We start from the raw sequence: 24,249 nt of genomic DNA, 5'->3' as shown, positions 1-24,249 counted from the left end.
TAAGATATTAAAGACTTTTTATGGCCTTAAATTTGATCGAACTGAATTTAAGACATTTCAAGACTTCTTAAAGGTCCGCAGGAACCCTGTTTTAAATGGGGTAAAACTAAGGAAAGAATTTCGGATATCATGAGGCAAAGTGGAGTAAGGTGTCAGCAAGACCATACTGAGATGAGAAAACCAGATTTTGGTATGTATAAAGAGGGATCTGGCATGAAAATGACCCCCTTTGAATCCCAAAAACAGGTGTTGTTCTTGCTTGAGACCCCTCTGTGGTGTCTGGAGCATGTTAGAGTCCTGTTAACACCCTCACTTCCTATAGGAAAGTCCAAGACAAAGCAAAACTTGAACATGACCCTTGGTTAGTAACAAGAAGAATAAGATGCCATACCCCTAAACAAATAAAACCCTCTCAGGTTTGCTCCTGATCGTGGGCAGTGCCAATCGCCAGCGACAAGCTGCAGCCTGTGAAAAATGCTTTTTATGTTGGTGGGAAAGGCGAGATTGGCTGATCCCTGGATTAAGCAGAGATCTCAGAAGTAGATATTCAAGAACGCTCTTGAGATTTCTTCCATTTCTCCTGAGCCACCACAATTTGCCTTGGGTCTTTACGCTCCTTCATTTGGCCTGCAGAGCTTTTCCATGTATGATTGCAAGAGGAACTAAAATGCATCTGATGGAGGGATTCGCAGTGTCCCGAAAGAAATCGAGATCACTGTCCGCTTTTCTTTCATTTTAGGCCTGTCAGCAGCTAGATTGTGAATGCAGCCCACAAGAAACCTGAGCTACTGACCGCTTTTCTGTTTCGGCCATCGTTGATCGAACCTCAGCGTAACAGATGACAGCTCAACTCGGGTTACACAGTGTGATTCAGAAAAAAGCTGACAGAAGACAGGAAGTGTTTGACCACAATGCTCCCCAATAAAAGTGAGGGGAAAAAAACATTAAACCTCTTGTGCTTTACAAATTAGTAAAAGAATATTGTCTCAACCCCCACTGTTTATAGAGAAGAATTTACAGGCTGACAGCTGCAGAGCCATCTTAAATCATTTGGAAGGATAGCCTGCATTTCATGCCGTCTCTGCTCATTTTGTGTTCTAGATGCCTTAAGAAAAGGCAGAAATATTCCTCTTTCAAGTGAGCTTGACAAACCCATCACGTGTTTTTAAAAATGGCGCTATCCACTTGGCTCTAAGTACAGTATCTTTGATTTGAGATAAACGAGTGAGATAAGTTTTACCGTAAGTACCTTGATGTTTTGAGGAGGGAAATTTTGAATGTGAATGGAAAAGAAGAGATACAATCAGAATGAAGATGTGTGTCAGTACGAGTCCTGTCTTGGGCTATAACTAAGACTTGTATGCTTAAGATTAGGTAGCTTTGTTCACATGCACTGTTCCACTGCACGACCACACTCCACCCCCACAGAAATCAGATAAGCGGAAACTGTGTGTAAATTAGTATTTGTCTGGTCCCATTGAGAGAGGAGCAGTTCAGGTTAACCACAGCTCTCAGGAAATGAGATGTGAAAGTGTTTTCAAATGGTTGAAGAAACTTGAATAGAAAAGAAAATTAGACCCATTACATATATATAAAAAAATGTTTTATTATTATTTTTAATACATTTTTATTTAAAAACTCCAGAAATTAAATAAAAAACATTTAAATTAGATTTAAATTAATTCAAAAAAGTTTATTTTAATTTAATTAGATTTTAATTTAACTTTCCAAATGGATAAAGGAACTTGGAGAGGTACAAAATTTGACTAAATAAATAAGTATCAATAAAAAAAAAAAATGTAACAAAATTTGTATAGGGGAAAAATGACGCATTACAAAAAAGAAATTTAATTTAAAACCTAAAAAAATAAGAGTCGACCTATCTAGTTTAAAAAAAATATTTCGGTAGCTAGACCTGATAATCATATTAAGAACATTGTGAGTGCTTTTTCCAAGTGCAGTTCTGAAACATTGCTTCCTTTATTTCTCAGATCAGCAGATCTGCTTCACTATTCAGTGGGGTTAATGATACTAACATGCATGTGACATGGAAGGAAAGGTATTTGATGCCTCGGCACTCTGTGTGGGCCGTGTACAGTACACTCACCACTTGGAAAAGTTTGCCCTCTGTGGCGGCAGTGAGAACCATCTGAGGTTGGAGAGCTGAGTGGAGGTAGAAACCATGAACTGTCACTGTGCTTCCTCCACTGTGGACACACACACAAAAACCTTGCTGTTAAATGCATATTTATGCACTCTTCCAGGTGAACCCCAACTTCAAGCACGTTAAGTCGCTAAATTTTGGCTGCAGAACTGACCTGATAAAGGAATGCTTAGGCTGGATGCTGGAGATGTGTGGGTTCTCGTTGTAGGTGTAGCTGACAGGAGCTTCACGAATCACTCCATCAATGTGCAGCTGTACCTTGTGTTGGGATGGTGATGGCTGAGGTGGTGTCCGACAAGTCAACATTGTGGCTGAAATACTGCAGAAAGGCAAACACAATGTTTTAAACAGGCACGTATGCATAATAGTGGTGTTTTGCTCCTGAACAAATCTTTTAAGTGAACCAAAAGACCAACATCATGACAAATTTTTTTTTTTTTAAATACTAGGGCTATCAAATCGATTAGTTGCGGTTAATCACATCTAAAATAAAAGTTTACATAACTTTAAAAGCGTTTACATAATATATGAGTGTGTATATATATATATATATATATATATATATATATATATATATATATATATATATATATATATATATTATTAAATGTATGTACACTCACCTAAAGGATTATTAGGAACACCTGTTCAATTTCTCATTAATGCAATTATCTAATCAACCAATCACATGGCAGTTGCTTCAATGCATTTAGGGGTGTGGTCCTGGTCAAGACAATCTCCTGAACTCCAAACTGAATGTCAGAATGGGAAAGAAAGGTGATTTAAGCAATTTTGAGCGTGGCATGGTTGTTGGTGCCAGACGGGCCGAGTATTTCACAATCTGCTCAGTTACTGGGATTTTCACGCACAACCATTTCTAGGGTTTACAAAGAATGGTGTGAAAAGGGAAAAACATCCAGTATGCGGCAGTAATGTCTTAGTAAATGCCTTGTTGATGCTAGAGGTCAGAGGAGAATGGGCCGACTGATTCAAGCTGATAGAAGAGCAACTTTGACTGAAATAACCACTCGTTACAACCGAGGTATGCAGCAAAGCATTTGTGAAGCCACAACTTGAGCCAAAATTGGACAGTTGAAGACTGGAAAAATGTTGCCTGGTCTGATGAGTCTCGATTTCTGTTGAGACATTCAGATGGTAGAGTCAGAATTTGGCGTAAACAGAATGAGAACATGGATCCATCATGCCTTGTTACCACTGTGCAGGCTGGTGGTGGTGGTGTAATGGTGTGGGGGATGTTTTCTTGGCACACTTTAGGCCCCTTAGTGCCAATTGGGCATCGTTTAAATGCCACGGCCTACCTGAGCATTGTTTCTGACCATGTCCATCCCTTTATGACCACCATGTACCCATCCTCTGATGGCTACTTCCAGCAGGATAATGCACCATGTCACAAAGCTCGAATCATTTCAAATTGGTTTCTTGAACATGACAATGAGTTCACTGTACTAAAATTACCCCCACAGTCACCAGATCTCAACCCAATAGAGCATCTTTGGGATGTGGTGGAACGGGAGCTTCGTGCCCTGGATGTGCATCCCACAAATCTCCATCAACTGCAAGATGCTATCCTATCAATATGGGCCAACATTTCTAAAGAATGCTTTCAGCACCTTGTTGAATCAATGCCACGTAGAATTAAGGCAGTTCTGAAGGCGAAAGGGGGTCAAACACAGTATTAGTATGGTGTTCCTAATAATCCTTTAGGTGAGTGTATATCATGTCACGTATATATATATATATATATATATATATATATATATATATATATATATATATATATATATATATATATATATACAGTGAGGAAAATAAGTATTTGAACACCCTGCTATTTTGCAAGTTCTCCCACTTGGAAATCATGGAGGGGTCTGAAATTGTCATCGTAGGTGCATGTCCACTGTGAGAGACATAATCTAAAAAAAAAAATCCAGAAATCACAATATATGATTTTTTAACTATTTATTTGTATGATACAGCTGCAAATAAGTATTCGAACACCTGTCTATCAGCTAGAATTCTGACCCTCAAAGACCTGTTAGTCTGCCTTTAAAATGTCCACCTCCACTCCATTTATTATCCTAAATTAGATGCACCTGTTTGAGGTCGTTAGCTGCATAAAGACACCTGTCCACCCCATACAATCAGTAAGAATCCAACTACAAACATGGCCAAGACCAAAGAGCTGTCCAAAGACACTAGAGACAAAATTGTACACCTCCACAAGGCTGGAAAGGGCTACGGGGAAATTGCCAAGCAGCTTGGTGAAAAAAGGTCCACTGTTGGAGCAATCATTAGACAATGGAAGAAGCTAAACATGACTGTCAATCTCCCTCGGACTGGGGCTCCATGCAAGATCTCACCTCGTGGGGGTCTCAATGATCCTAAGAAAGGTGAGAAATCAGCCCAGAACTACACGGGAGGAGCTGGTCAATGACCTGAAAAGAGCTGGGACCACCGTTTCCAAGGTTACTGTTGGTAATACACTAAGACGTCATGGTTTGAAATCATGCATGGCACGGAAGGTTCCCCTGCTTATGTCAAGGACCGTCTTAAGTTTGCCAATGACCATTTGGATGATCCAGAGGAGTTATGGGAGAAAGTCATGTGGTCAGATGAGACCAAAATAGAACTTTTTGGTCATAATTCCACTAAACATGTTTGGAGGAAGAAGAATGATGAGTACCATCCCAAGAACACCATCCCTACTGTGAAGCATGGGGGTGGTAGCATCATGCTTTGGGGGTGTTTTTCTGCACATGGGACAGGGCGACTGCACTGTATTAAGGAGAGAATGACCGGGGCCATGTATTGTGAGATTTTGGGGAACAACCAGTTAGAGCATTGAAGATGGGTCGAGGCTGGGTCTTCCAACATGACAATGACCCGAAGCACACAGCCAGGATAACCAAGGAGTGGCTCTGTAAGAAGCATATCAAGGTTCTGGCGTGGCCTAGCCAGTCTCCAGACCTAAACCCAATAGAGAATCTTTGGAGGGAGCTCAAACTCTGTGTTTCTCAGTGACAGCCCAGAAACCTGACTGATCTAGAGAAGATCTGTGTGGAGGAGTGGGCCAAAATCCCTCCTGCAGTGTGTGCAAACCTGGTGAAAAACTACAGGAAACGTTTGACCTCTGTAATTGCAAACAAAGGCTACTGTACCAAATATTAACATTGATTTTCTCAGGTGTTCAAATACTTATTTGCAGCTGTATTATACAAATAAATAGTTAAAAAATCATACATTGTGATTTCTGGATTTTTTTTTCAGATTATGTCTCTCACAGTGGACATGCACCTACGATGACAATTTCAGACCCCTCCATGATTTCTAAGTGGGAGAACTTGCAAAATAGCAGGGTGTTCAAATACTTATTTTCCTCACTGTATATATATATATATATATATATATACACATACACACACACACACACACAGTATATATGTATGTGTGTGTATATACTGTATATATGATAATTTAACAATATACACACATATATTATGTAAATAAACTTTTATGTTAGATCTGATTAATCACGATTAATCAATTTTGAAGTGTTTCCAAATGAATGAAGAAACCTTGTAGATGTGAATGATGCTTAAACACTCTCTGACTCTTAGTAGATTTGTAGACATGCAAACCTCTGCAGCACACAGGTAGCGTTTCCCATTGTAACCAGTTGCAAATTTCCACTGTCCAGGAATGAACCAGTGATAGTGAGCATTGTTCCGCCAGACTTGGGCCCAAACTCAGGGAAGATCTCTGTGATAACTGGGTTCTAGACAGATAAAACATTGTGTTAGTAAAGTAAAACTAATTCACACATTAAGGGTCTTTGACAGAAATAACATTGATGATATTAGTATCGGTTTTTATTTTTGTTGCATCATGCTAGGGAGGCCCCAACGTAGTTTAGATCTCATTGGTCCAAAATCCTGCTCCAAAGTCCACATATCTGTATATTACATATTACACAAGCATACTAATTGGTTTATATTTTGTGACGCTTACAGTGTAGACAGAAAATGCATTTGCCACTGGTTAGGACACCATGTAACCTTAACCCAACTCCAAATAAGTGGGGGGAAAAAAAGAATAGATTAACATCCTTGGGTCCTTGTGCACTATGAAAACCGCAATACTGGAAAATAATTCAAAAACACATTACTCGAATGTGTGCTTAAGTACTTATACTGTGATTTGTGAGGATTCTTACCACAAATGAGAAACCATCTTTCTGGGCCTGTTCCTTGCCACTGCGCACCCTGACCACAGAGTCAATGCTGGATGCGTTCACATGATCTAGTCCGCAGACCAACCTGACATACAACACAAAGACATAAACATCTCCCGCTAAAAACAGCGAACAAGACGTGGTTGTAAACTAGTGGAGTAAGCAGGCTATTAGTCCACACTAATTTAATGATAACTCTACTACTCGGCAGAAACTACACAGGAGCTATTCTCCGAGGGAATTTCTCCTTTCCTCTCACAATAGGACGGCTGTAGGGTGGTATGTCCGGGGGCACAAAACCTCATGAGTTTAGTGTCTTAATGGTACTATAGTTTGACATGGAAGGCCAAGATGCACAATAGAGTACTTTTGCAGACCAATTTAATGTTCTGCAGGGTTGCAACACGAGCACTATGTTGAGAATGTGACCTTGCATGTTTCTGAAGTTGTATTTACACAGAGTGCAAGAGGATTTGCTTACATTTAAGTGCAATGTTTATTCATTTACAACTAACTAGCAATGTGAACGTATTTTAAATAAGCCTCACAAATAAATGATTTATCAACTTACCGATTATTGCTACTGTCTTTCCTCTCCAATTTACACTTTGTTCCAGCAACAATCACATTGATCAGCTTGGTATCAAAGCGGTCTTTCTTATTAAAACCAAAGTTTTTGCCACAGATTGTCACGTTGGTGTTGCCCCCGAGTGGAGCAGAGGAAGGAGAAATCTAGGAAAAGAAAGAAGAAGCTGTGAGGTAAAATTGTGACAGTGTTTTTCTTTCGGTGTCTACCCTCCTGCTGTGTGTCTTTATGCCAAGCATTTTCTCTGCTCATGAGTTTGGTAACCACTGACAATAATTTGTTTTGGTTGTATGGACACTCTGAAGGCAGGGGGTCTTCCAGTAAATGGTGATGGAGACAAAAACCGAGAACAAAACAACCTTCCTGTCTTTGTACTTTAAGTCTCTTGTGTTAAAACTGCCCTTTAGGTTGAGCCACCAGCTGAGGTTAAGAACCTTAAAGGTGAAGTGTGTAAGTTTTTTCAATGGTAATTTAATTTAATTTAATTCTATTCTATTTTATTTTTTATTTATAATATGTATGTAAAACAGTTTTGTTTTCTGTATGGTTTCTGAATGTCCTGGTTCTGAGATGTTAGTTCTTTATTGATAAGCAGATGGTGTCGCTTTGAACACATGGACGAGAAGGCCTAATTTTGGCTCAGAGTTAATAATTAAGTGTTCAGATCACCACTTATCATAAGCAAAGGCTCTTACGCAAATACAAATATAGTTCATGCTGCTCTGCAGCAATGCATGGATTTAGAGGAGGCACAGAAGGGCAAACAAATTCCTTCTGATATTTAGAATCAATTTACGTCTTTAAAAGAAGACCAAAGGTCCTTGAAATCTATGCATCAGTGCTTATCCCTGAAAATATCAATGAAGGTCAGAGTTTCATATGTGCTCTTTGTACTTAGAAAGCACTCATTCTATTAGCTATATACTATTAGCTGCTTTAAAACCATGGTAATGTTGTTTGTGAGCAGGCAGGGTGGTTACCGTGGTGATGAGGAGAGGGCAGGAGTCCTGGATCCAATGGGAGGGCGAGCACTGAGGAGCCCTCATGCAGCGATCGGTGGTCTTGCACCATCCGCAGCCCATGAAGGATGGGGCCAAGAGACAAGAGCTACAAGTCCCCAGTTGGTCACATCCAGGGCCTATCAGAGGAACCTTGGAGACCTGAGAGGGCACACACAAACGATATCACACTAAAATTACATTTATTCATTTAGCAGGTGGTTTTATCCAAAGCAACGTTTTGACAACATTTTTCAGAGGAGACTTTATTTACTGTTGCAGTCATACCCTGTTTACTATATCAGTTAGTCTTAAATCACTAGTGTGTTTGCTATCTATTCACTAGTGATTTTTCAGAAAATATATGACCCATTTCCCTAACACATTTTAAGAATGGCTGTGTCGTTCACCTTGTTTCCTGTTACCAACAATAAGGAGCCGTCGTGACGCTGTGGAGACAGCAGGGCCATCTCTGAGGACACGGGGAGCGTGTCCAAGCGGAAGTCTACATGCGGCTCGGTTTTGCCAAAGCGGGAAACCACCACCTGTAGAGGATGCCAACAAAAATGGGTGACCTTTTACATCAAAAGCCCAAACGGTAAGTGCAGGACCTTAATAGAGAATGTTTATATTTACAAAAAGACCTCAACAGCATGTTTATCCTTTACTGGAATAAGGTTGCATTCCAGATTGATGATTAAATGCTGCTATTGCATGATTTAAACAATGTGGTTCTAGTGAAGTTTATTTATAGTTGACACATTCGGGAACACGTCAATAGAAGGTCACATCTTGAAATCGGTCTAAAAAAATGTATTATGTTGTTGTTGTTTTTAAGGACCATTAAGATATTTTGCAGTATGACCTTATTTTCATGACAATTACGAATATTTTGCCCTCAAATACATTTTTTGTAAAAATGAAATAAAATAAAACAATAAAATAATAAATAAAATAAAATCATATTTTAATAATAAAATAAAATAAAACTATATTCAAAATACAATCGTTTTATGATTTTTGACAGACAAGACATATTGTGAGATTCACCTACATAATGTTGGTACCACTTTCAAACCCTGAGATTACACAATATCTTATTTCTGAAAAACAGAAATTCTGCGTGAGTTGGAGCTGGTGCAAAACCCTGTTATTTTTTCCTACCAGGTTATAAATCTTTAAATTACAGATCATGTCTGGAACTTTCCTTGGGAAAAAGGAAGAATCAAAGGAGGACGCAATCTAGAGGCAGTCTTTGTAAAGGAACAGCCTCTGCTTTGCTATGGATACTGTAATAACCGGTGTCTCTGCCTTTCAGGGCAAAAGATGACAGATTGAACTGCGATGACTGTGGTTGATGGCAAGGAGTGGGAACAGACAAAAGCTTAGGCCTGTAGGCAAGTGCAGACGTAAAGACCTCTGTCTATCTGGCATGTTGGGAGGTGTCAGAACAGTGGCTCCATCCACACACCTGGACTAACATTTATCATGGTTACATTGCAATTACAGGCCTCCAAGACAGTTTACGTCTGAATAGTGCTTGTGCTCCATTAGCGAGCAGTGGATCACATCATTAATAGCCCTGGGCTTCGAGCATGGGGCATCTGGTGGTGGAGAGTATGTCATTGCTGTGGTTTTAGTGATTTTAGGATGGTGTGCATGACATATCTCTATCTCACTTACTATAGTGCACTAATGTGACTCCTTTTGTGGTCTGTTTAAAAAGCCTAATCTTAACATATCAGATTGGACTGTAAAAAATGAAAATGTGCAGTTGTTACCTAAAGGAGCTATTACTGCATGATCTTTCACTGGAGCAATGCAATGTAGTCAGGGCAATTCAATCACAATATTGCTTTATTCCATGAATAAAAGCAGTTAATTTAGGTGCTACCACCAGACAAAATGTTTTCACTATGTAGCTCATGCAAGCTCTACGTATTTTTATATATATATATATATATATATATATAAAAATTATTCTGTTTGTTGGTGCTGTGCAAATGCAATATGCTACATTCTGGTTTTCAAAACTAGAACCCAGAGCTAAAACTTGGCGAGTTTCACATGGCCCAGAAAGTTTCCAATAGCAATAAGCCATAAAAGGATTTTGAGTCCCAGAAGCGACCAAGCTACGCCAGTCTTAATTAAGCCCGGGCATGGCAGAAAATGGCTACAAATGGACCCGTTATTGAAGGAGGAATGTTACACACTCTGGGGAAAAATACACACCACGAAGCCCTAATAACCGTGTGAATTACAGCTCATTGTGTATGTAAGGGAAGTCCTGCTCACAAACACAAGGCAAGGTGTTGAGTTTTTCTCACCGAGAGTGTGGCAGAGTGGGAGCACTTCCTCATACAGAATAAGGGCCACTGGGACTGTTTCTGCCCTGCAGCCCCCCTCTTCCCAACCTTTTAAAAAGCTTGTGGGGCTCTTGAAACTTTCATTCACACAATTACCCACTACTCACTTGCATTCCATATTTTATTTAACTTCGTCAGTCTCTCACAATCTTTTTTTGCATTCTCATTGTCAAGGCCTCTTAAACACTCACCCACTCTCTTTGTCTTTGAAAAAACTCTCTCTCTCTTTCAAATGAGACAGCTGGACCAGCACTCACCCCTTACCAGGCCTCAACATCCAGACAAAAGAGGCGAGAAAAAGTTTAGAGGAAAAATTTAAAAAAAAAAGGAAGAGAGAGAGAGGGGACGACAGCTGCAGCCGTTCCAAGAAAATGCCATGCGAGGACGTGTCATCGAAGTCCAGTGCTTACTATTAACGTACCATTCGGTTCCTCCGCCACGCTTCCGTGCAGCTGTCACCCTTTCTCTCGCTACTCATTTCTCAAACGTTTTCTTGAGGCATTTACAAAATACCAGAAGTTTCTTTCTAACACTTCCGTGAGCAAATCGTCTGATTTCTGCAGCTCATGCAGGACAGATTCAATATTTGGGTCGGTGCCACTCCTGCACAATGAACATATTGAGAAAACATTGATAGGCGAAAGTTTCACTTTGTGTGCTTTTTAGATTGGAGAGCTGGTACAGTGCTGCTCAGAGGTCAAAGGTGACTCAAAAGCAAACAGGAAAAAAAGACCATATTTCCCAACCTGCCACTGGCACCTGCATTTTCCTTCATTCAGAGCTGTTTTCACTAGTCACGTACTTACATCCTGACTATTTGCATACACAATAGTGCTGGCAACAACAGGACTTTGACAAAAAATATCCAGTTTTAAATTTAGATTCTGCAAACACTTTACCGGTTCTTTTTTCCAGAATGAGGTCAGCCAAACCTATTCCAGCACTATCACTCATAAATTCAATCTAAACGTTGACTTTCTAATCCAAACATTATGTAAAAGTTTAGCTTTAACAGTTTAAAAGGGGAATTGAGCCCTGAAGAGATGGGCTTTTAATAAAACTTGGCTGTCCATCCAGTAGAAACGCAAAATGTTTTTGAAATCTTTGCTACATGACTAGAGAAAACACACAAAAAGGGCTGTGGCATTCCCTTTTGCCAAAAACTTCAACACCCACAATACACTTTTTCTGTTGATCCGATACAAAAATGCGAAAGTAGTTCTATCTAGTAGTTCTAGAAATCTGTAGTTCTAACAAAAGTCCTGAAGCTGTCAAAATGACATGTTTTGCCTCAACATGGAGAAAGAGTACATTTACATAATCAAAAAATTACATGGTTTTCAAAATCCATTGTGGAAAAAAGCTAAAGCTAACATGTCTCACCTGGATGACTCGTCCCTCAGCTGTGCCTAGGCTAACCACAGTGTGGTTTTGGATGGGCACCACGGCTATGGAAGTGAGAAGACTGTTCCGGAACCGTCCATTGAAGTAGTCCCGACGTGGGTTGGTGCTTGTAACTTCCAGCCGGTAGCCTCTTTCATGTTTCCCACAGCTGAAGGAATCTCCCACAAAACTCTGGTAACAAAAAGAGAAACACATGGACAATTTAAACAAGTGGTGTTCTACCTGCCAAAAAACAGAAGCTCTCAATACCATATTGGTGGCACATAATAATGTGTGGATGAATTTTGCTGCACTGCCATTTTTTTTCACAGAGGACTGCCCTCAAGTTAGATGCTTGTAGAAAAAAGTGACTTCGGCCCCACACAGTAAAGCTCTATCTAAGCTCGGCATCTACTGTTTCATCCTGGCCAATGCAGTTGCGTGTTTTCTCCCATGGTGCTTGGATCATCCTTGCCGCATTCTGACGGCTGTGCTCACAGATGGCAGGAATTCATGGGAAACTGCGAGGAACGTTGGGCTTGCTGTTGCTCTGTTAGAGTTCTGATTGAGGCCAGCTTTGTTTGGCTGCGATCTCTACAACCTGTGGAGTTTTGGAAGTTTCAGAGAGGCTGTATGGTCCCCAAGATATTAAAGAGGCCATATTCATAACACTTCTGTAGCATTTTTTATAAGGTTTAATAAGGTTTAACACAACCCTCAGAATTAACAATCCATTTCTGCAAACTATACCTTTAAGACTGTTTTGTATATCATGTACTGTATTATCTCTCTGTTATGATTGGCATAGTTCACCGTGTCATTCATCAGGGCAGGCCAAGTTGATGAAACCAAATAGGCACAGAGGGAAGAAGCTTTGTGTTGTGAATGTCCTGTGTTGTGTTGTGAATCCTGTTTTCCCTGATATGTCCCCTTTAAGAAAACGTATTTTTGTGGAAACTGTGATATATTGTTCCAAGATTCTCTGATGAATATAAAGTTCAAAAGTGCATTCACTTAAACAGAAATCTTTTGTAAATATCTTTACTGCCACTTTTGTTCAATTTAATGTATCCCTGCTGAATAAAAGTGTATTAAAATCTTACACTGACCACAAACTTTTGAACAGTAGTGTGGCAGTCCAATTTGTGAACGAATCATTCAGACTATCTTTGAAAACTGGATCAACTGATTCATTAAGAAGTTAATTAATGATTCATTTATGAATTGGACTTCTCTCATGAGCTCTCATGAACGTGCCAAAAATATTTTTTTCAAGAATAATGGCTTCATTTCAGTTTCTCTCAAAGGAGGATTTGGAATATAGTGAACAAGAGCAATATGAACTACCTTCATGATTCATTTATGGTGATTTTTTCCCTCTTTTTGAGCTGATCAATCCCAATACACATTGCTTTTAATAATACTATAAAGATGAACCTTTTGAGTTTGAAGAAAGCAAGTCATTCAGGTTTGGAACACCATTTGCATGAGTAAACAGTGAATTTTAAGGGATAATTAAGGGGATAGGTCAACCAAAAATGAACATTCTGTCATTATTTACTCATCCTAATGTTGTTCCTAACGACTTTATTTATTCTGTGAAACGAAGATTTTCGGAGAAATGTCCCCAGCTACACATTGGTCAAGCACAAAGGGTCACGGACCCTGGTATGAAAGTAAAGAAGTCATTAATAATTAATGAAACCAGACCCTGGCACTATAGGCCATGACTAAAATGCCTGTTGGAGCACAGAGAACAGGCGGTTAATGATTAACACCGTGCTCACTCAAACTCTTCTCAAGTTACACTGAAGGCACCCTGACAAAAACACTAAAAACACACCCATGAAAAATCAGACAGGCATAAAAAGGACACTCCATACTGTGCCAGAAAAGTTCTCACTCTTTCTCTGGCGATGTGAGTAAGACACATGAGTCAGTTGGATACTGCGGTTGCAGCTTTATTTTGAGGGTATGTCTCAAAGGGCTGCTTTGAAGATGCAGAGAACAATACAGGTAGACAATAAATCAGGCCGAAGGAGCGCTGGGCCCTGCTCTCATTACAGGGCAGTGCGGGCTGGCTCAGAGGCACAGAATCGGTATACAGGTGTAAAAGCCAGCAAAGATGAGGGGGGATTACAGGCCAGCTTATCCCATCCCCTCAAGGCAGAGGACTTCTCTGGACCTCTATTGAGGGAGCGACAGAACAAGAGAAAGTAAGACACATGCAGCATGAAGCAACCAGGGAAATCATCAAACTGTGCACAAGATGCCTTTGATGTGCAAGTTTGCTTTGCAGGGTTATATAAGCCCACCGCGATCCATCATAACGGCCGAGCTGCCACGCATTTCAATAGGACTTGCGTAAGCATTCGTAAGTAAGCACCATGGTTTGGCATTGATTCGGGGGGCTCTATGAAGCCTGACCTATCACCAGCTGAGCACACCCCCTGAGAGTCAACGCTTGTTATAGAGGGAGAGAAAAAAAGAAGGTTTGTGGGGTTATTTTCAGAGCAAATAAACCTTACGTTTCGCTTTGTTTTTGAAAAGGAAGACATTCCACCACTTAGCTCACGGTACTGCAAGGATCAAGGGTAGAAATTGAAAAACCTGGGCAGTGTTTTGACAAGCTTTGGTTGCTCTGATCCCGAGGCTCCTCCACCAACCGGGCGTCTTGCAGGGTTTTCGAAGATTTGCTCACATCATTTCTCACTTCACTTATTAAAGGGAATATTCGGGGTTCAATACAAGTTAAACTTAATCAACTGCATCTGTGGCATAATGCTTATAGAGTGCTGCAGGGATGGCATATTTTTGTAGTCCAACCCAAAAGACTGGCTGATTCTACTAAAAACCAAAAGGATTTCCATTGGCTTTTGGATCACTACATAAAATAAGCTCTGTGACCAACAACAGTTTATGATTCTCACACGTTCTGTTCATCAATATATTCACATCAAGTAAAAAGCTAAAGTTACACTACATCTGCATGACTTTAACGTCACCATCTCATTCAATCTTTACTTTTAAGTTTGAGTTAGAATAGTTTGAAGGAGTGTGATTATAAACACAACAAGGCTGTAAAATCAGACTAGTAGTGAGTAAATTAGTTTTCCTGTTTGGTGAGATGACGTTTAACCACTGTAGTCCCATTTTGCAACTGCTAAAAAAGTCATGACTAGGGTATAATAACTGATAACTGTTTCAGGCATTTATCCAAAAGCCCATTTAAAAACACACAATAGAACATTAAGTGCAAAAATGGGTCCATTTCAGGGTTTTAGGACTCATTCCTGCAGCACTCCATAAGGATTAGAACAAAAAAATATTGTAACTTGCCCATAGTTTTCTTTAAAAACTGCAAAAATAGGTGTCACAGTAAGGCACTTACAATAAGGAGTAAATGGAGCCCATTTTTGGAGGACTTAAAAGCAATGTTGTGAAGCTTTTCGTTTTTATGAATTCTCCCATTAAAACTTTGTTTAAATCAACATTTTAGTAATTTCAGGATTTATCACATTGCAAAATTGGATATTACACAGAGATGGTTAGCAAGCGATTTTTTCACACTAAAATCATGTTACTTTGCAAATTGTTTACATCATGTGGCTATTTTAATAATTACACAATTGCCCCATTAACTTCCATTGTAAGCTTTTTGCATTTCTTTTTTTAAAGAGGGAAAAAAATTGTCAACATTATGTGCTGTAAACGGAAGTTAAGTCATATTGAACCAGGAATATTACTTCATATACGAGCATTTTGAGTATTATTTCAAAGAATGCCGAAAAATAATTACACAAAAATATCCCTCTTTGACACATTAAACAGCTTTCATTGTGTGAGGCACAATGCTGCGGTGATAGGGTTACCGTGTCCCACCTTTGGTGCTTTATAGCTTTGTGGCCTTTGGCGTCACCTCCAAAAAGCTTGATATGAGTGAAAGGAGATCTGTATGGCCAAATGTCACCTTCCAAAACTTTCTGTTAACCTCCAGGCCCCGGTGCAGTTGTGATCACGTACAGCGTACGTGAAGATTTTTTGGAACGACATTGCTCCACACTGCCACCCTTCAGCTGCTTCTTGACGAAAATAATGTGACTTTTGACCTCACAGAATTCTCAGTAATGTTGTATATGTTTATATGCATGCGTGTATGATTGTGGTGTGCACCACCTTTGCATTTATACGGCACGTCGCAAAGCAACCCGATTCTTGTGTTTATGCGCCTTTCTTGGATTACTAGGTCGTGAAGGTCAGTAGTCTGGGGAGAATTAGAGAAGCTGACAATAATGTGGGATTAGAGGCTGGCAGTCACCAAACAGTCCTGGTGCCTGGCTGCTGGTGTGTAAATACCTGTGGATGTCTCGAAGAACACTTGAAGAGCCTATTGTAGAGCTCCAAAATATATGGAAATAAAGCTGATATCGCGATTATCGTGATGATCGCGATGATCAAATCGTGAAGGCTGCGATTTCATTAAATAAATATATGTGCCGTCAGTTTCAGATTGAAGATTGCTCATTTACATGCAAGCCTATGATATATTGTTATCTCAGAGCAGCTTAGATCATTAACTTGTCATGAGCTGTAAATCAACATAGTGTCGCGCTTCACTCTGAAACCGACAGTGCATATATATTGAATTCAATTGCAGACCTTCGTGATTTGATTATCTCATTAAGCAATATTACGATAAAAAAGCTTGAGACTGGAGACTGTCAAAGTCACGCCTTGCTTTTTAACAGCTGCTGTCTGGGAAAGATGCTGTTGACTCCTAATCATTCTTTCTTGTTTTCAGTTTTCTTCTCATGTTTCTTTGCCTCACGTTCCTCTTTTTGGCCTTATCTTGTCTTGTTACTCAATTTTCACTTCTCTCACTCTTTACCTCTCGACTTGCTCTCCCAATCCAGCAGTCAAGTGATCTGTCAGCAGGGGACTTTGTTCCTCACTCAGGTTTCCAACTGGGAAACAAAACACGGCCCGGTACAACCGCTCGTATGTTTGCTAAAAAATGAATCCGTTTATTCAACTGCTCATGGTTAAATCCCTGCTCATGTAGAGATTTTGAACTTGTTGCTGCATGCTACAAGACGATTCGCTCAAAGAGCACCATGGTTAATACGCCTGGACCAAACTAATGAGACAAAATATTGAATCATTAATCAAACTGAAATCGAGATTAACGAAAGAGATTTGTTAAAACAACAGGATGAAATACTTGATTATTTTTCATCATTCCTTTGCAGTTAATGAGCCATAAAACACATATTGGGCCAACGCTACACATTTTACACTAGCAAAAATAGCGACAAGCTATAAGCGAGAGAAATCCATCATGCTATTGACATACAGTGAAACATATTATGGACGTGCTTATGAACCATGCTCATCCATTCAATTAGATAAACAGACATAAGCAAAGGGGGGATAATTTAGTGTGGAGTCCACTCCAGAGGCCCGGAGGTCTGTCATTATTTACTCGTCCAGCATGGATCTATTCAAAGCATTAGCGGAAACGCCCATTCATTAAAGCAGACAAGATGAGACTCTCTGCCACAGTCCACAAGTAAAAACCTCCACCCTTATGCAAGGAGCATGGATCTGATAAAAGGGTAAAAAGCACTGCTTTAAAACCATGAAGCGTTGAGACCCTTTAAAAGATCAAATCCAGTACTTTATGGAAGAGGCAGAGCATTCAAATGCCTGGTTTGCAGTTGGCCAGAATAATCAATTCCAATCTTGACTGTAAAGACTTGGCAGGGCTGCTTTTCTGTGATGATCTTACCCTTTTTTAACATGTCAGAGGGAGCAAAACGTGCCTCTGACAGGACAGATCAGACACAAGAGTTTTATTTTGGGAGCTGTTTAAAGAGTTTCGCAGATTCTCTGTTCCTAATTTCAGCTCATTTATTTCCGTGCATGACATTCTGCCGAGAACTTTGCTCCGAAGAAATTCCCTTAAACTCATAAAAAGCTGAGAATGAACATGTGTTAAGTCCATACTTCTTGACACATTTAGTATGCTGTAAAATGATTGTTTCAAATGGCATAGGCCCTGTTTACAACTGATATTAAGAACCGTTTTTGTCAATCCGATCAAAAATGTTTTAAGCTTGTCCACTTTCGACCGCTTCCAGAGGTAGTCGAAAACGCATTTGACCGAATTGCTTTCGTAGTGTAGAATCTCTTGTGGTCCTGCGTTCGATCAACCTAAAAAGACAACCTACTCTCCGCCTACTGACCAAATGTGCAAACATTATGGGAAGTGCGCTTGCCAGACAGGATTTAAACTGTCGAATGAAGACGAAAAATATACCAAGCACAATGTTCTCTCACCATTCCTGATTTCTAACACACACTGCTCTCCGTATGTTTTTCCGTCATCTCCGGTCGCGATCATACAGTATGTAAATTGCGTGAGCTTATTTCATTCATTAGTTCAAAAGATCTTATGATCCGACTGACCAAACGCATCTTAATACCAGTTGTAAACAGAGTCATATTGTCTTGGAAGACATTAACACACAGTTCAAATGGCTTATTATCAGTAGTTGGCATGAGCCGTCCTACCTAGTTGACATTAAAAGGCAGATATGATGAAATCCTTATGTCAATTTTGGCCTTTGCAAAACGCACTACACGTTCTAAGCAAAGATCAAGGTCTTTACTCTCAAAATGCCCTCTTTCTGCCAGAAAAACACAACTGACATGTGATAAAGAGTATGAGCATGCAGCAAATTCTGTCGTTTGTAGACAAATTTCTCAGCACTATGATTCAAATTGAGCAGGTGGCATCCTTTTTATGACACATGATTTCAATGCCAGTCAGCGATTATACTAAATGTGTAAAACTATGCAACAAATGGAAAACAAACAATTGAGCATGGCGGAAATATGTAAAGCATGACCGCATTGTAGAACAGTGCATCACTGTGCTATCTTTTGGTAAACCACTGGAAGTTGCATGTCTTTTTATTGCCTTTTTTGTCCAGATACTGTACAAATCCCCTGATAAATCCCCTACAGGGATTATGGTCAGACTAACACGTTAATAAAACACATCTGTTTGAGGTAGAGGGGGGGAACTGATCCATCTCTGGCCACAGGCAGGGGAGATTGATTTGTTGAATACAATAATCAAAGGTGATAACTCTTTGTCCTCTTGTTTAGCTACGCAGTCTTTGAATATTACATAAGTAACATAGTTTCCTTAAGTCTCTCTTAAGACATGCTCACCACATCAAATTTACTCGTAGACTAGGAGAACGAAAGATTTTCATGAAATTTGGTTCCATTAACGGATCTCAAACGGTTATTTTTAGTGACTTCCTGAATGACTCTTATATTCACAAGTACTTCAGTTCTTTTTAGTTAATCCAAAAATACAGCACAGCCACTTTAGTGCAATTCTCAAATATATAATTCTAATAAGTTGTTATTTTAAAATTTCTTGTGTGAATCAAAAACATACAGAACGGTTCATATAGCCAGAATCCTGAATGATTCTCTAAAAACAATCGGCTCATAAGAATCAAGAACACACAAGATGACCTGAATGAATGGGGGGTTCTTTTTAGAGAATCAGTTTATTTTTGTGAATCAAAAACACACAGAACAATTCAGTCCAGTTCCTAAATCTAAAAAGAAATAGCTCATAAGAATCAAAATGGGACCAGTGTAGTCTGATTCTCGAATGAATGAGTCTTGTGAGCCAGATCTTTTCAGTGAATCAAAATACTTTCAGAATGAATCAGTAGGAGCAGTTACATACTTAATCTGAATCACAACTGAATTATTGTTCATATCACAATGTGCAGCAAAAGCACTTGTTGCAATCATTGGTATTTTATGATTTTATTTATTTAATTAAAATTTTTATAAACTTTTTGCTTTTTTAGCTAATATGTAGTTAGTCAAAGCACTGCATTTACAGTATGCTGCACCTGAAACACATGAGAAGTTATATTATGTTTAAGATTTGCTGAAATCTGAAACGATCTGTTGACGACAGACTGCTAAAATAAGCATTGCATTTCTTTTTTTCCACAAAAAATGTTAATGAACCTATTAAGGAACAGAAATCATTAAGAAGAACCTGAGTCAGAACCAGAATCATGAAATTCCTTTTGATTCCCATGAATACTCACACTGCTTCGAACCCTGCATGACTGACACCTGAAGTCCACTCCATTAGCTGACCAAACACTGGGTGTCATGCCCCACAAAACTCACAAGTCAGGTATCAGGTAAAAGCTTGCTCTCTTTTCACACGATCACACAGGCCGTGTCTTCTGAGGGATAAGCTTGGGAGTATCTGACTGACGTGCTGAATGAGGTGAAGGGACAGCCGCAGATAAGCTCTTATTTGTGGTGCATTGTTAAGTTCTCACCAGGTGATAAAGTAGAATAGTTCCTGGCCAATTCAATCCGTTCCATTACTTAAGCACACATTCATTCAAGTCGGCATCCTATGGAACCATTGTGCCGGCATTAGCACAAGGGTAGCTCAGCGTAATGGCTCTTTTGACCTAGTGGGGGAGGTTGAGTCCTAGCATACCCCGAAAAGTTTATTTGTGGTCCCTGCTGTGTAAGCCAAAACAATTAGTAGAGGTCTTTGAACTGCACCAAACAATTAGTCTGGATCGGTCAACTCCAGTCGTTTAGTGGTGAGGGCTGATTGAATATCCAACCTGACCGGGCTCATTAAATGCTTCAGCGAGTATTTGATTTACACCTGGTCAGGATGTCTTTAACCTTACATGGAGGTTTCAAAATTGAGCTCTTTGATGAAGCCTTGTGCTCACAGACCCGGAGAGCAGGAAATTACTGGAGGGAGTAAAACAAATGAGGAAGAGAAGGTATGGTGGATGTCAGAGATGGATCAACATGCCTCTGGGCCACTGACTCACCAAAGCAATCTTTCCCTTCACCTGACACTTACACATGTTTCTGAATTATGCCCAGAAGAGCACCAACAAGTATTTCAAGCCTGAAGGCGGCGTTAAATACATGGGCCAGTCATCACAACATCGAAGGAGGAAACTGTGGTGCAGTAAACCTGGCGTAAACAGTGGAGTACCAGCCAATCGTGTGTTTGTTTTAATGTGAAGTTCCTCCTAAAGGACAGATTGTGAGCGCAAGCGTTTATCAGTTGTATGCTTAACTGCTTTATGGGAGTATTTAAGACACACATATGCGGCAAGAGCGGGAAAACAGTCCAAGGACAGGAAGAAAAAAACAACACACATACATATTTGCACATACATGCATATATACTCGTACGTAACAGCAATGATCGATCATGAAAACGATGATTGGTTATTGCAGCATTTTGGGGCGGTACCTGAGGTCTGATTTGTAAGTGTTAGGACAGCATGCAGTCCAGACGGAATGTATTTGAAAGTGCGCAGTGATGCCTGGAATCACTTTGATCATGAAAATACAGTTAAATGCAAGATGTGCAGAGCCAATCTGCCATAACACTGTAATGAGAACACTATTGTGATAGAATGTTGTACATTCTTTGTGCTATAGTTGCCTGTGTTTTAGCGTTGTTGTCACGGGAAGAACGGGAGTTACACATTCAGACAAGCACGGTCAAGTTCACATAAAGGCTTATTAAGGGAAGTTTTTGTCAAACAAATTAATTGTATTAAAAGGACAGCTATAAAAAAAAGCCACTGTTGAGCAGCAACCAAGTATTTGAAGTTGGTAGTGAATTCTCAACCCCAATACATTGTATAATATCATCATATAAAAAATAAAAAAAGTAACTATTTTCTATTTTAATTTTAATATCTATTTTCCTTTTTTTTCTATTGTCAGCAGCCATAACTCAAGTTTTCAGTGCTACTTCAAAAATCTATTTAATATGCTGATTTGCTGCTCAAGAAACATTTCTTATTATTATCAATGTTGAAAACAGTTGTGCTGCTTAATATTTTTTGTGGAAATTCTGATATATTTTTACAGGATTCAATATAAAATAACATTTATTTAAAATAGAAATTGTGACATTTAAATGTCTTTACTGCCATATTTTATTTGCTCAATTTAATGCATCCTTGCTGAATAAAGTAGTATACATTTCTTATAGAATATATACAAATCTTACCAACCCCAAACTTTTGAATGGTAGTGTATATACATTTAAAGAAGACTTTTAAGACACTGAAAAGTTAACACAGCAAAAATAAGGACATGAAAGTCAGGATACATGCCCACAGGTGCTCTCATCCCCAGATGTAGATGAGAGGAGCAGTTCGCACCTGGATGCCAGCTGTCCGGTCTGCTCTAGCTAACATTATAGTCTAAAGTCACGCAGGTTTCCCGCCAGGGCAAGGCTGCCAACATGAGCTCACTGCAGGGGCTTGACATTTTGAGAAAACACACAGCTGCACACTTCCACCTGCCTCTTGGTCAGAGCTGTTGGTCTGTGACGTGTACGTGCCTGCGTTTATGTGCTTTTGCCAGGAATGATTCAGGGTGACTTAATTCCCCAGTACAAACCTCAACTCACCCACATAGAATACATTTCTTACAAATGTATGCATGCACACTCATAGAAACGCAGCCATGCAGGAAGCTTATCGCAGCTTCTCCAAGCAGAGACAGGATACAACAAGTACCGCGTCTTTCAGCATGATTTTGCACCTCCCAGAGCTGAAGTCGTGGCCTATAAATTCTCCAGGTTTGCCGCTTTTGCGCAAACACATCTGGGAATAAGCAGGCAGCAGCACGTATGCTTTTATAAGTGCTAAGTACAGTGCATTAGCGTGTCACCCTGTCCTTACATGACCAAAACACACTAAATTGCAAAAGATTAAGCGAGGTACAAAGAGCTAAAAGTATCTGATTTACATTGATATGGGCTTATTCACAGTCAAAAAGATGTGGGAAAATGTGTACAAAGTAAGTTAAAAATCAATGCACTGCCTTTTCGCTTTTCTTTACACTTTTAGACTTGCCATCTCAAAGCATGTTCATTTAGCCACAATGGCCGTAATAATTAAAATGGCTGTCGATCAAAACTCCCTCTTTAGGAATTATATTGCAGACGGCAATCAATCAAGCTTCAGATTCAATTTTAAAGTAATCAGCATTTGCCAGTTGTTCCCCTGATCAATTGTAATCTAATGATAATTTTGACCTTAAATGTGGCTGTTTGTTATTGCCGGTCTCAAGTGTCCCCCTCCCCTCTGCTCTTTCAAGACGGGGGGGCTGGGTTTGTTGGGGTGGTTCCAACTCGGATACATCCATTATTCCAAACAATAAGGACTATATTTCTGTCTTTTTTATTAACGAATATTGCTGAGCTAGAGCAGAATGGCCGATCGATAATTTTAAGAGCTTGGGTGAAGTCAGAAAGCTGTGGTGTCTTTCTCTCGAAGGGTAAGAGTCTATTACGGACTTTGGTGATTTATCTGATATGATATTCATATAACTTCGGCTCCACATTAACAAATAAAACAGGAAAGCAAGGCTAAATTCAATCAAAACTGAAGCACAGTGTCAGATGCCCGCACTGTTTCCAAATAAAGGCAGGAGATGTTGGAGCCCAGTTTGTGGAGTCGGTTGTCTAAGAGCAAAAACAAGATATTGGGATCAATTTATCATGCGTATTTACAATGTAATGGTTTTATGACACCGCGTCAATTGCCCCTTTATGGGATGATAAGACAGACTCTGCATAACATATGCTACCAGTATCATAATTCTCAACGATGGCACTATGATTTGCCATCGGCCTTAACACACTCAGACACGCACACCCAAAACAAACAAACGCACATTCACACACTTATGGACAAAAACTGTATTGGAAACAGACGCACATCCCTTTCAAACTGTAAGTAAACACTTCTAAGACGCCAAGGGAAATGTCTTCCAACTGCTATTGCCATTTAAGCTATCGTACATCCGCATAATGAAAACTGATAGAACCGCAGCTGACTTTGAGCAGATGCTTGGATCAAGGATCCACAGAATGAAAATATTTAAAAATGTCTTAAGTGCTTCAGTCTGCAGATCTTCTGCTGTAATAAATGACTGAGTGCACTTTGTGAGCTTGGCCAGATAAAGTTCAGGGCACTGAAGCAACTACACCAGACTTGAGATCTGTGTGACTTTGGGACGAGGCCAGCCGCTCCGGTCTGGCCCATATGAACTGCTAAAGCGACCAGTACAAATACTGTTAGAGACGGTTGAAGAACACCTGCTGGGTAGTGATCTGGACTTCCCCGCTAGTATGGACTCTGATAAGACAGCACACAAGCAAATAGAAAAGTGCAGAGAACGGGCAGCATGAGTAATGGTTGTTATTGTTAAAGAAGCCTGATTCACATGGACCTCAAACAAACCTAGTTTTCAGATTATTCGCAATCTTCATTTTAATCTACACCACCAAATTTATAACTGAAGTGCTCAGACATTGTCATATTAAGAGATTTACACAAGAAATATTTAAAATTCACCTTAGTCCACACAGTGAAGAGAGT

General features: G+C 39.7%; 1 protein-coding gene across 1 annotated transcript in view; it reads right to left on the bottom strand.

Moving 5' to 3' along the window:
- met (MET proto-oncogene, receptor tyrosine kinase) overlaps nt 1-24,249 on the bottom strand; it is a 46,195-nt gene that overhangs the window by 18,136 nt on the left and 3,810 nt on the right. Inside the window, exons 3-10 of the mRNA XM_084397441.1 lie at nt 11,750-11,941; nt 8,411-8,545; nt 7,983-8,162; nt 6,988-7,148; nt 6,399-6,501; nt 5,824-5,960; nt 2,319-2,483; nt 2,108-2,207 (exon numbers count right to left, since the gene is read on the bottom strand). Coding sequence (XP_084253567.1) covers nt 2,108-2,207; nt 2,319-2,483; nt 5,824-5,960; nt 6,399-6,501; nt 6,988-7,148; nt 7,983-8,162; nt 8,411-8,545; nt 11,750-11,941 — 1,173 coding nt within the window. The remainder of the gene's footprint in view (nt 1-2,107; nt 2,208-2,318; nt 2,484-5,823; nt 5,961-6,398; nt 6,502-6,987; nt 7,149-7,982; nt 8,163-8,410; nt 8,546-11,749; nt 11,942-24,249) is intronic.

Source organism: Rutilus rutilus (genome assembly GCF_951802725.1).
Source record: "Rutilus rutilus genome assembly, chromosome: 23".
Classification (NCBI taxonomy): domain Eukaryota; kingdom Metazoa; phylum Chordata; class Actinopteri; order Cypriniformes; family Leuciscidae; genus Rutilus; species Rutilus rutilus.
Note: the sequence above shows the minus strand (reverse complement) of the source record. Positions and strands in the feature narration are given on the sequence as shown.